Source organism: Aulonocara sp. 'chitande type north' Nkhata Bay, linkage group LG15 (genome assembly GCF_057382095.1).
Source record: "Aulonocara sp. 'chitande type north' Nkhata Bay isolate Kocher_YH1m ecotype deep benthic linkage group LG15, A_spYH_male_GT1.1, whole genome shotgun sequence".
In the NCBI taxonomy this organism is placed as follows: Eukaryota; Metazoa; Chordata; class Actinopteri; order Cichliformes; family Cichlidae; genus Aulonocara; species Aulonocara sp. 'chitande type north' Nkhata Bay.
Window position 1 is genome coordinate 37,635,496 of NC_141358.1, and position 13,628 is coordinate 37,649,123.

At 39.8% G+C, this 13,628-nt stretch overlaps 1 protein-coding gene and 2 non-coding genes across 3 annotated transcripts; all 3 read left to right on the top strand.

The window, feature by feature from the left end:
- Positions 1 to 5,257: 5,257 nt before the first annotated feature.
- On the top strand, positions 5,258 to 12,569 carry nucleolin (nucleolin multifunctional protein). The gene is made up of 16 exons (XM_086263261.1): positions 5,258 to 5,413; positions 6,464 to 6,565; positions 6,663 to 6,765; positions 7,183 to 7,314; positions 7,668 to 7,901; positions 8,111 to 8,263; positions 8,484 to 8,561; positions 8,709 to 8,832; positions 9,236 to 9,372; positions 9,461 to 9,587; positions 9,741 to 9,877; positions 10,085 to 10,214; positions 10,553 to 10,686; positions 10,891 to 11,017; positions 11,345 to 11,619; positions 11,823 to 12,569. The coding sequence occupies exons 1-16, from the start codon at positions 5,396 to 5,398 to the stop codon at positions 11,885 to 11,887; spliced, it is 2,076 nt and encodes a 691-aa protein (XP_086119387.1). The 5' UTR covers positions 5,258 to 5,395; the 3' UTR covers positions 11,888 to 12,569.
- Positions 7,451 to 7,590, top strand: LOC147313592 (small nucleolar RNA SNORA57). The gene has a single exon (XR_015125234.1). It is a non-coding gene; the product is annotated as a small nucleolar RNA SNORA57 (small nucleolar RNA).
- Positions 11,053 to 11,179, top strand: LOC147313593 (small nucleolar RNA SNORA75). Its single transcript, XR_015125233.1, has one exon. It is a non-coding gene; the product is annotated as a small nucleolar RNA SNORA75 (small nucleolar RNA).
- Positions 12,570 to 13,628: the final 1,059 nt, after the last annotated feature.

Consider the following 13,628-nt stretch of genomic DNA (forward strand, 5'->3'; position numbering starts at 1 on the left):
TATAGAACTAAAGCCGAATTAAAGTCAATAATTAATTCACTGAAAAGAAAAGAACGTAATATCCAGTACTTGTTCAGAACAGCCTGCCTACCTAGCTGTTACACTACACACTAAGTGTAAACGCTACTCTGGAAAACACAAAGGCAACATGCCCACCTCATGTACCTGGTGTTCAAGAAACATGAGTCACATAAGTCTAAAAAAAAATAAAGGATAAAATAATAAAATGAAAGTAGTGTTTGGGGATCGTTATAACACCTTTTGCACCCACCAACAACAAAATAGAACATACACTGAACAACAGCAAGAAATATATCAACACTGCTGTGTTAAATCCAGTGTGTTCAGTGGCAGAGCTTCCAGTTAATAAAAGCTTTCATCAAAGGCCAGCATATAGCCGTACACGGTCACATTGCCATGTGAATTTGTTTACTAGTTTCAATGTTGTTATATTTGATCTTTAACCATTCTAAAATACAGCCACTGAATTAGACACACGTGTTCAGCTGCACGATTAAGCAATTAATTTAATGGTCCAATGACATGACAACAACTCAGTGCATTCAAGCATGTAGATATGTTAAAGATGTTCTGCTGAAATTCAAAGTGAGCATCAGAATGAGGAAGAAAGGGGGTTTAAGTGACTTTGAATGAGACATGGCTGCCGGTGCCAGACAGGTCTGAGTATTTCAGACACTGTTGATCTGCTGGGGTTATCCCACAACACCATTTCTAGGGTTTAAAGAGAAGTTTCTAAAAACAAAAACAAAAAAACAAACATCCAGTGAGCAGCTCTCTAGATGAAAATGTCTTCTTGATGACAAGGGTCAAAGCAGAATTGGAGACTGTTTTGAGCTGACAGGAAGGCAAGAGTACCTCCAATAAACATTTGTTACAACTAGGGTATGCAGAAGAGTATGCACAACATGTTGAACTTTGAAGAAGATGTGCTGCAGCAGCAGAAGACCGCAAAAGCTGCCACTCTTGTCAGCTAAGAACAGGAAACTGAGGCTATAGTTCACACGGGCTCAACAAAAATGGACGACAGCAGACTGAAAAAATGTAAACTGGTCTGATCGGTCATCATTTGGATGTGAGGATCAAAATCTGGCATGCAAGCATGCATCCATCCTGCTTTGTATCAGTGATTCAGCTTGCTGCAATGGTGAGAGGGATATTTTCTTGGAACACTTTGGGCCCCTTGTGTCCACCTGTGTATTGTTGCTGACCATGTGCATTCCTTTATGACCATCTTCTGAAGGTTGCTTCCAAGAGGATAACGAGTCACAAAGCTCAGATCACCCAAATCTGTTTTTCTCAACATGAGTTCATCGTATTGAGATAGTCTGTGCATTCACCAAATCTCAGCCCAGTAGAACACATTTGGGATGTGATGGATTGGAAAATTCACATCATGGATGTGATGCTGACAAGCTGCAACAACTGTGTGACGCTATCATGTGTGACGCTTTTAGTACCATATCACCCCATTAGGGCTCTTTGCTCTCAGACTGCTGGTTTACTTGTTGTTCCTAGAGTATTTAAAAGTAGAATGGGAGGCAGAGCCTTCAGCTTTCAGGCCCTTCTTCAGCTTCCAATTTGGATTTGGAAGACAGACACTATCTCTGCTTTTAAGATTAGGCTTCAAACTTTCTTTTTGATAAAGCATATCAGGTGGATCAGGTGACCCTGAATCCTCCCTTAGTTATGCTGCAATAGGTGTAGGCTGCCGGGGGATTCCCATGATGCACTGAGTGTTTCTTTTTCAGTCACCTTTTTCACTCACTGTGTTTAAACACATCTTTCTATTCAATTATTATTAATCTCTGGCTCTTTTCTACATCATGTCTTTGTCCTGTCTTCATCCATTTACCTTCAACCGGTCGCAGCAGATTGCACCCCTCCTTGAGCCTGGTTCTACTGGAGGTTTCTTCCTGATAAAAGGGAGTTTTTCCTTCCCACTGTTGCCAAAGCACTTGCTCATAAGGGGTCATATGATTGTTGCTGAAAGACAGCAGTGAATAATTGAACAAGAGACAGAGTGACAGGAGGGTTTTTGCAAAGAGGCACACCTATTCATTCTGCAAATTCAGCATAGACACTGCTGTGTAGTTGTATGTACCTTTGTTATTTCAATGTGGCAATTTCAGTAGCTCTTTTTCTTTTGTAGTTGTTGTTGTTGTTTTTTGTGGGGGTTTTTTACACAAAACAGTTTTTTCAGTTATACTGATATGCTTTAAAACCACCAACAGTGGGACGACTGTAATAATTAAACACAGTCAACTACAGTTGTGATCACAAGTCCAGAATGTCACAGCAAGACTAAGAAAAGGGGCAAAAGTTGGACAGAATGCAACATTTTGTACAGGTAGACAGGTAGAACAATGGCTACTCTGTGAGCTTTCTGACTACAAAAGATATTGAAGTTCAAGAGAATGGTTAGATTATCATTATTATCATTATTATTACAAAGAAGAAGGGACCAATAAAGTTACATTATCTTTCTCAAATCAAAGGTAGTTGTAATTCACTGAGACTAGTCCGTAAGACCGAGTGATGTTAAATGCAATGCTGCCTCTGTGTGGTGTTGAGGGTTAATTACTCAAATGTGCTCTTCATGTTGCCCTGGGAATCAGCTGGTTGGCTCCAGGATTCAATTGTGCAACAGAAAAACAATGTATGAATATTTATATTTAAAATTATCTACAATGTAAAAGTAACTTAATGGCAATTAAAAAGAGGTTCCTTCACTGAGGGAAAAAAAAGCCTAAATATTATTATTATCATTTTAAATGCACGCATCTACCAAAAAGGCAACAAATATCTATTGCTTACATCCTTCCTGTGTGTAGTCATCCTTGCAAAGGCAAACTCCGAGCATGGAAAAACCTTATGTAGAGGGTTTTTTTTTAAAGTTTTATTTTAATGTATACAGTTACATGAAAAACATGTACTAAAACTGGACTGAACTACTATGTATACCCCACTTTGAAGTATTTAGATTATACTATACTATACTAGTTGGGAACTATCGCTGTTTAATAGTGTAGCGTGTACCTCGTGGTGGACTACACGTGGTTGATCGTTTGGCAACCGTGCCGAACCACGTGGCCATGTAAACAGCTGCATGGGATATGTGACAACAAGCTGTATATGGTTTCTGTAGCGTTAAGTCCGGGAAATTGCAGAAAATAGTTTTCTTTAAGATTTTAACTGTAAACATCTATAACTATACGTATATTAAAAACTAAACCATGATAATAATCAGAGGTGTGGACTCGAGTCACATGACTTGGACTCGAGTCAGACTCGAGTCATTAATTTTATGACTTTAGACTTGACTTGAAAAAATGTTCTAAGACTTGTGACTTGACTTGGACTTTTACACCAATGACCTGGGACTTGAATTGGACTTGAACCGGTTTACTTGAAAAGACTTGATATTTTACCCCAAATATAAAATTTAACATGCATATTATATAGAGATTGAAAATGTGACGTCATTCAGGGGTAAAACCGCAAAGGATTCTGGGAACTCGTGGCAAGAGGTACTAGCGCACACAGCCTTTCAATTGAAATCAGTCACACAGCGATAAAAAGAAACACAAAAATGTCAAGAAGCTGTTGTATTATTAACTGCAATAGCCGGTCGCATGACAGCCACGGGAAGCCGACGGGTAAAGAGATCGGTTGTTATCGGATTACGTCGTTGAAGAGAAATTGTTCGAGCCATGTTTCCGAAGTAACAAAGAGGCGACGGATGGCCTGGATTGCAGCCATTCAAAGACCAAATATAACGTCCCAGAACACTCCAGCTCACAGGTTAGTCTGCTCCAAGCATTTCCACAAAGGCAAGTCTTCTGTTGTAGTTAATGCGTCATTTTCATAACATAATTGGTGATATAGGTTACAAGCAAGTCTGGCGCTGAACAGAAATTGTCGCGCTATGCTCCTTTATTTATTGTGCATAAATAGTGAATTGTCCTGACACAATATTGCGTTTCGCTTCTGTTATTATGGTACATTGACAAAAACATATACTTTTATTCACAGGATAAAACAGTTGTTTTGTATCACTAATTGCCCAGTGCGATTACAACATACAATATTATTGTCACTGCTGCATTTCTGTGATGCTACCAGAAATTATTTCCACTGCTAATTAATTACCGTTGAGCTCAAAGGTCCTATTAATAAACGGTTAAGGAATGTGTATTTATGACGACGATTTGTGAGACTGGTAAACTTATGATACGTATACGATGGTCTTTCTTTCTACACGGTGCATTTCAAGGTCCTGCACCCATCCGTCGGTAAACTGTACCTGGGCTTGTTGCAGTGATCTGAAGTTACTAAACTTCACGAGTGTATGCACTCACTCCAAGAAGCGTATAATTATAAATATGCATATAAATATGCTACGATGAGATAGCTGACTTCATCTAACTAGCAAATGTTGTCCAGGCTACGTTGGTGATGCAGTTTTTTTTAATATGTATGATATTTTTGTCATGCGATTTTAAAGCCGGTCCTACAACCGCATCCAAGAATGACATGCAGCTTATCTCAGAACTGTCGGTGAAAATTATTCTTGGAGCTAGGTTTAATTGAGCTGCATTTTAAAGAGGTGCAATTTCACAATTTGTGTATATTTTCTAAGTTCACTATTTTGTCATGTGTTGAGAAAAACACAGATTTAAAAATTACATGGTCTAATATTTACATTTAGCATATAACTGCAACATGCTTTTTTTTCGTTTTTTTTTTAAAGACTCGAAAGGACTTGAAATTCAAAGTTTCAGACTTGTGACTTGACTCGGACTTTTACACCAGTGACTTGAGACTCGACTCTGACTTGCCTGACATTACTTGAGACTTGACTTGAGACTTGAGGATAAAGACTTGAGACTTACTTGAGACTTGCAAAACAATGACTTGGTCCCACCTCTGATAATAATAATAATGATATAATAGCAATGTAATTAATACATGTTCATATTAAATACAGACTGTCATAACATTGACTTTAAAGGTTAAACACGGTAGATTTGACAGTGCTGCCTCGTGTTTTTGTCATGTATTTAGTGATATAGTGAGACGAGAATAGTTATACAGTATTTCCTTAGAGTAGTAAAATTCAATGTTTCCTGTATGTGGGGTGAGGCGCGGGCACGACGCAAATACATTAGCTTGTGATTGGTAGAGATAGTCATGTGGGCGGGTCGGCGAGAGCGCGCGAAGAAGGGGAGTACCGAGCGCGTCTTCGTCGTCTCTGTCTTTCCTGTCCAATGTCCCATCGAGTAGGCAGGTCCACGTGCATACATTAGCTATTCTTTTTTAAATTCATCTTCAGACGTCCAGCTTCTCGTGTTTTATTGAAACACACAACAGCACAATGGTGAAGTTAGCAAAGGTAAGATTACGTCATTCTATTTTAAAAAATAGTGCGTGCGTTTGTAATAGAAAGAAGGCTTGTGTTTACGCACGAGGCCTTTAAGCAGAAGTTGGTGCGTTTGTTAAAAAAAAAAGGGGGTGAATTCGCGGAAAAAGAAAATGTCCGCTCAGGTAAAGCAGCGATTGTCGCCTTTTTTCTTTTTTTCTTTTTTAAATGAATCAACATGGTGGTGGTGTTGCCGCATTTACTACGCCTTTTTCGTTTGCGATCAGCCATGTTTGTGCCTCGCTTTTGGCTCTCTGGCCTGCTAAGCTAAACCGCTGCTTAGTGTGGATTTCGTGCGCGCTCTCGATTTAAGTATGGCGTATAGAAAGACTAAAGCAAAATCAATTTATGGCCAGCCTGCCAACCTGTACCAACATTTGTTAGAAAACTGTTGTAAAAACCGAAAATTTGAGCACGCGGCTAGCTTAACCACTAGCATTAGCGCATTCATACCCGGACTTGATTCTAATTTACTTCATTTTGTGGAAATATTGGTAGTTCTCGGTGTGAAGTTTAAATTGCCCCACTTAAAAACTTTGTCACGTAACGGACTTTCTAGATAACTGTTCGGCATATATTTTTATATATATATAAATATAATTTTTTAATGCTTGTCAGCAAATGGTAAAATTACCCAGCATGCTAGCTGACCGACCTCTAGAGCTCCACGTGGGTTCTGTGCCTGCTCTGAGTGACACACGAGGCAAGCAACCAAAACCGAGAAACCCCATCGGCGCGCACAGTTATCATTTGAGTGGCTTATTTTAAACTCACGTAACCGTTTGCCGTTGATGATTTAATTATTGAACAAGCGGCACGGCTCTCCTGTTTTATATTTTAACCGTGGAATTCCACGTGGCCTAAAGCCCCCTCATGTTTGCGGACATGCTGCAGCGGGTGCCATGATTGTTAGACCCTCTTCTTTACCGGAATCTATGCTTGGCTACTTGTAGGGCTCCATTATTGTTGGGTTTTAAAAACATTGGTAATAACAATTTTTGCATTCCGGGATTTCTTTTGAAGGCAGCAAATAAGCAAGCAGCTCAGAAGAAAAAAGCCCCTCCACCCCCTAAAGAAGTTGAGGAGGAATCCAGCGAAGAGGACAGCAGTGATGAGGAAGAAGAGGTACAAAGACGTTGTCTCAAGTATTTTATGGCTAAAATGTAAAATGTGGTATTAAGTGTTTTTTATTATTATTATAATTTTTTTTTAAAAACTGCAGGCTCCTCCACCTAAAGCGGTGAAGAAAGCCACACCAGCCAAAGGCACCAAAGTTGGAAATGGCACTCCTGCCAAAAAAGCAGAAAGTGAAGATGATGATTCTGGTAAGTAATAAAGGTCCAAAATGAAACTACTTGAAAGATACTCATATCTCACGTATCTCACATAACCAGTATGTAGGTGAAATTTAGTCTGGACTTTAATATATAGAGATTGACCTACTTTGTTTGTTTTGATGTTTAAGGATCATCCAGATGTTAGAAAGTGAGTCCCTCTAACGTTATTAAATGCATCAGGCATCGCTCAGTTAAGAAAAACGTTGTTTTTGACATTTAGTTACAACAGTGAAACAGATGGTCTTTAGAAAGAAAACCTTCAGTTATGAAAACTGCTGTTTCCACTCAACTGGTGAATGTGTCGTGTTGTCTAAATTCATAATATACATTCTTGATCTAAACAAGATAAAATCTTAAAATGAGCATAATATTGTCTAAGACGATTTTGCTATTTATTATATATAGACGAATCAGAGGAGGAGGAGGCCCCCCCACCAAAGAAGACACCTGCAAAAGCAACTCCGGCTAAAAAAGCACCAGCCAAGGCAGCTGCTGCAAAAGCAGAGGAGTCAGATGATGATGATGAGGAGGAGGATGGTATGGCTTTTGGTATTGTGTGACTGATAGTAATTACCGTTGTACTGTGTTTTTAATAAAACTGTCAATGGCTTCATTTTAATCTGATCCAAGTATTTGTGCTAACAGTCTGGTGATGTAATGCATCACAAAACATCCTCCATTTCTTGGCATGCATGTGGTTGTTTAGTACTCATGTGTGTAATGTACGGAGGAAAAACAAAGACAGCGCTATGTCTTCGGTACCGGTGTGTATTTTGCTGTCTGCCGGTCCTATCCTCAATCGCTGTTACAACCTAATGCCCTTTTTTGAACTCTAAAGAGGTTTTGTTGAAAATTTCTGCAAACAAACTCGTTTTTTTTTTCTTGTCTAGATGAATCTGAAGAAGAGGCCCCACCACCCAAGAAGGCAGCTAAGCCTGCAGCAAAGCCCCCAGTAAAGGCTCAGCCTGCAAAGGAGTCCTCTGATGATGATGATGATGATGACGAGTCAGAAGAGGAAGCCCCTCCCCCCAAGAAGGCTACTCCAGCAAAGCCTGCAGCCAAGGCTGCAAAGGCTCAGCCTGCTAAAGAAGAGTCATCTGAAGAAGACGATGATGATGATGATGGTAAGACTGATCCTCACATTTTTTTGTTTTTAACAGGAGCCATTGAAATAGTTAACATTGTATGATGATCAACAAGGGACTTAATACTGATCACGTATGATGTCACCTTTTGAACTATCTGACACACAGTAATACTCGTTTTCAATGCACTTGAATTCGGCCACAGTTACTGTGAGATTTACGTCTTCGGCTTTGATTCTGCTTTTTAGACTCTGAAGAGGAAATGGACACTACTCCTGCTCCAGCAGCCACCAAGGCAAAGAAAGCAGGCATGGTTAAAGCCAAGGAAGAGTCTGAAGATGATGAGGAGGATGACGAAGATGATGACGATGAGGAGGACGACGATGAGGAGGAAGAAGAAGGTAAGTTTGGGAGTTTAAAAAAATAAATAAATAAAAATTAAGTGAAAGTGTTATTCTCCCAGTTCTTATAAAGTCACTCAAAAGTGATCACCACCCTATAATAAAGATGTGTGTGTGCTGTAAGATGGCTTATGTACTGTACTTTGTTGATGATGTGTACAATGAAGACTCACTGCCCCACTCACTTTCTCTTTTTGTCGTCATTCTCCTTTCTGACTAGAACCCACAGCTGCGAAGAGGAAGGCTGAGAGCAAAAAGGACACTCCACCTGCCAAGAAAGCAAAGTCAGAAGGACAGGGTAAGAATAAATATATTCTGCCTGTTTTAATAAGCTTTCTTTACGTTTATCAACAAGAGGCTTAATGCTAATCCCAAAATGTCAACATAAATATCAATAATGCATTTTTACACCAAAAGTAATTGAAGTGTTTTCCCTGTTTGCCAGTGTTTTCTCTGTTTGTTGGAAACTTGAACTCAAGCAAAGATTTTGATGAGATCAAAGCTTCACTGAGGAAATTCTTCTCCAAGAACGGCCTTGAGATCACAGACGTCCGGTTAGGAGGAAACAAGTAAGAATTACATTTAAAACAAATCCTAGTTAATCCCTTCTGGTTGGCTTATTCTTGCCTATCAAAATGCACTCGTTGGGTATAAGTGATTGATTTTGAGTGTATCACAAATATCAGATGTGTTTGACTGGTTCTGTTTGTATCACCATGTAGTTGAGATTAACATCTGAAGACAGTTTGGCCATAGCCGGTTGATAGAAACAAGTTAATGGTTTACTTGGCTTGTTAATATTTAACAGTTAACAAGTTAAATTTATGGTAAAATATTAAAGTATCTTGTCATTGTAACTGGCATGACAGCGCCCTTGTTTTATTTGTAAAGTTAAAAAAAGAAGCTGGTCTGTGACACTTAAATTCATTGAAGGTGGCATGTCTGATGTTGCTTGCATTTTTAACTCTACAGGAAATTTGGCTATGTGGACTTTGCATCTGAGGAGGACCTGCAGAAGGGCCTGGAGCTCAATGGTAAAAAGGTCATGGGCCAGGAAGTGAAACTGGAAAAGGCCCGCAGCAAAGAAGGCTCGCAAGACACCAAAAAAGGTAATGGATGTCATGAATTGAAACATTTCTTTGTGGATGGAAAATAATTTTGTTCCTGTACTCGCTGACACTGACATATGGCCCACAGAGAAGGACGCACGGACACTGTTTGTGAAGAACCTTCCCTTCTCCGCAACGGCAGATGACCTGAAAGAGATCTTTAAAGACGCAGTAGAAATCCGGGTGCCTCCTGGCCAGAATACTTCAAACAAAGGGTAAGAACAAGCTAGGTTGTAAATTTTTTTCAGCATAGTAAACAGTTGAAGTTATGGGCAGTAGTTGTAGAACATGAACTGCTGATTAAGTTTCATCATTATCACTCAGTTCCTTTTTTTTAAGAGTATGTTCCATGTTTTTGTTTTTTACAGTATTGCTTACGTAGAGTTCAAAACTGAGGCTGATGCAGAGAGAACGATGGAGGAGACCCAGGGCTCTGAAGTACAGGGGAGATCCATCATCATTGACTACACTGGAGAGAAGAGCCACATGGGAGCCAGAGCATCAGGTAAGCTTGAGATATTTTGTAGAACTGTGAGACAAGCTACTTGTAACAAGCAGTTCCAATAATTTCAATTATTAGAATGCATAAGTATCTATACTCTTAATGAAAGTGTCTGTGTTTGTATGGCCAATGCCAGTTCTGCAAATGTACTGATCTATAGTGAACATAACATAAGACAGCTGAAGAATGTTTCATCTTTTCTTTTTGTAGCATCTGAAGCGGCCAGCAAGACCCTGGTCGTGAACAATCTCTCCTTCAACGCAACAGAGGAAGTGCTGCAGTCCACATTTGAGAAAGCTGTTTCTATTAGGATTCCACAGAGAGATGGCAGACCCAAAGGGTGAGTGTCTGTGTGGCCACGGGTAACCCCAACGAGGGCTTTCAATCTTTCAAATGTAGTCATGGTGTGTAAAACACCTGCGCCTTCTCTTGAGCTCCTGTAAATCTTCCTCGTGATAGTACTTGGAGTCGCACGAGAAGTAGAGCCAGTGCACAGTTAGAACAGGCCTGCCCACCTACATGGGTGTTGCCTATGTCTGCTGTGCAACAATTACAGTAAACTTTCTAAAATGACAAAATGAAAACATTTTAACCCTAATAGCCCTCAGCGAGACATTCAGATGAAGCATTTCAAAACAGATGTTGACTCTTTTTCTATCGTTGTTCTTCTCTCCTTAGTTTTGCTTTTCTGGAGTTTGAGAGCACAGATGATGCTAAAGATGCTCTAGAAAATTTCAACAACACAGAAATTGAAGGCCGATCAATTCGACTGGAGTACAGCCAGAGCAGAGATTGGAACAGGGGAAACTCAGGTAGGTCATGAAACCAATCGGTTGTCTTTTTAGTTGAGACTCTTCCAGCTGTGATGAAATCTTTATCTCCTGAAACTCTGTGAAGATTCAAAGATAGTCAAGTCCTGAGCTGATCTTTCCATGAATTTTAATTTGTTTAATTGTTTAGATTTGCCCAGATGGGTATTATTTTGCTTATTTACATGATGCCATCTTCTCTACCAGGTCCAACTAAAACCCTGTTTGTCAAGGGTCTCTCTGAGGACACAACAGAAGAGACCCTCAAGGATGCCTTTGAGGGTGCTGTAGCAGCCAGGATAGTGACAGACAGAGATACAGGGTCATCAAAGGGGTAAGTTTGAACAGGTGCAAACACTCCTTCTCCAGCACTTCTCTTGAGCACCGCTCTGTCTAACAATGACAGTGTACGGTTTCGTATGAGAAGGAGAGCAAAGTCGCAGTTAAACAGGCAGCTGCCTTAGTGGCAGTTGCCCATGTCTGATGTGAAACAGACTCGATGTGGTTTGAATTGGATGACTTTGCTCAGATGAGTTATTTAAAAACCAATACTTCACCCGACAAAGTAAAATAGTTTAATTCATGGCACTGCATTAGAATTACATTTATTTATTAGAATCATTTTCCATTATCTCGTCCCCTAACCTGTCTGGCTCTATAGCTTCGGCTTTGTGGACTTCAGCAATGAGGATGACTGCAAAGCAGCTAAGGAGGCAATGGAGGATGGCGAGATTGACGGCAGCAAGGTGACTCTGGACTACGCCAAGCCCAAGGGTGAAGGTGGCTTCCGTGGAGGCCGAGGTGGCGGCGGCTTCGGCGGTCGAGGTGGCGGCAGAGGAGGCCGTGGTGGCTTTGGCGGTTTTGGTGGTCGTGGTGGCGGTGGAAGAGGACGAGGAGGACCTCGTGGAGGTGGACGCGGACGCGGTGGTTTCGGAGGTAAGGGATTAAACTCCTAAACCTGTGGCTACAATGGTCATCTTTTAACTGACTTGCAGCTTTAAGCTGGTAGATTTTTACATTTGTTGTTCCAAGAGTTAACTGAAACAGAGCGATGTCTAAGTGTGCCTCTTTATCTTTGTTTTGTAAAATAGCTAAACATGCTGCCTTGTAGATTAAGTTGCCCGTCTTTCTTGTTTCAGGTGGAAGAGGTGGCGGTGGCTTTGGAGGCAAACCCCAGGGGAAGAAAATAAAGTTTGATGACTAAAGTCTTAGTCTATTTTACTTTTTGAAAGGACTCTGGTTGCATCAGTTTTCAGAGCTTTTGGACATTCCACAAAGCGTCATTGGTATATATTTAACTGTTAATGGGCATTTTAGCCCTTTATTTAGACCCCTCAGACCTTCCATCCCCCTTCTGTGCCAGAATGGTACTTCTGACCTTTTCAGCTTAATCAAGACGTGAATACTGAATGTCCTAAATGCAAACCTGCACCTCACGCCCCTGAAGCACACTTGCTTTTCTGGAGGAATAAAATGGAATAGATCAGGTTCGCTGTGAAAAATGTTTGGTTTTGTCAGATACATTGTGTAAATTTAAACCGTTTGTATGATTTCGTTTTACCTTTTGTAAAAAGAAATACACTTGTATCCATATGTTTTGTTCTTATTTTGTCACTTAGTTTACTTTAGAAGCTAATTTTTACTGTAATGTGCAAAGCATATTTTGATAAGAGTTGAGTCCTTCCTCATGAGTTGGATGTTGAGAATGACAAATGTTCACATTTTTGCTTGTTTTGTGGGATGCTGTCGATGTCTGAGTTGCAAATGAAAGTCCTCTAATCTATGTAACATAAAATATTTGTAGTGCATTGACTAATTTTTATTTTTTTTTTCCCCCATCTGACGATTTTCAGACGATTAAAACCTTGTATGTGGTGATTTTTAAATGACTCTTGCAATAATTTGTCTTCAAAGTCATGTCCTTTAGACAGGGTCCACTTTCACTAGTGCTGATCAGTTTCTCTGTCAATGGGATATGTGCAGACTTAAAGTTGTCTCTAATTAAACCACTACTCAAAAAAAACATCAGTTCCAGCTAAAGTTATCAAACTATTTACCAGTCTTCCTCTAATTTCAAAGGTTTGTGGAAAAACTAGCATAGTTTGAGAAGGAAATGATCTCGTTGATGTTTCAGTCAGGGTTTACTGACAGAAACAGACCATAGCACAGAAACCGTACTGGTGAAGGTTATAAATATCTTCTGGCCTCTGAAAGTGCACTGTGTACTTGTTCTGTTGCACCTCAGAGCAGTGTTAGATAATATTAATCACAATAGTCTACTACAGAGATCCTGTTAGTATTAAAAGATGCACTCCTGTGGTTGTGGTCACATATCTGATAGACAGTTGTGTATTTAAATTGGGAGTAATCTTATTTAACATAAGTTGGTCACAGTGTTCTGTGCTAGTATCAGTTCTATTGACATTATACATGCTTTTCTTTTATAAGGTAATATTAGAAAACAATGCATATAGTTTGATTGCTGTGCGGATGATACTTTTATAGTTTTATGTATCCATGAAGTGAACTAAAGGCTTATCTGAAAGGCCTGAATCACCCATAAGTTCACAAGAAATTGAGGTTATTGTAATCAGCCCTAGAAATCGTTGAAACAGTTTCTAATTAGAATTACTGAATGGATGCATCATTATAAACAGGCTGTTCTGAAAGTGCTGAAATCCCAAGATGAGAAAGAGATCCTATTTCTTCAATGTTGGTTTCTTTTTATTGGCCCCTCATAATATGGAAATATCATAATCAAGCAATTCAGGCTCAGACTGCTGGTTTACTTGTGGGCCTCCTTGTGGAAGAATCTCCAAGTTTGTATTCAGGAAACAAACCTTTCTGCTTTAAAGATTAGTACATCAATGCAGATGGCTGTCCGTCCCCAAGCCTGCTTCTACTCCAGGTTTCCTCCTATTACAAGGAATTTTTCCTTCCCACCA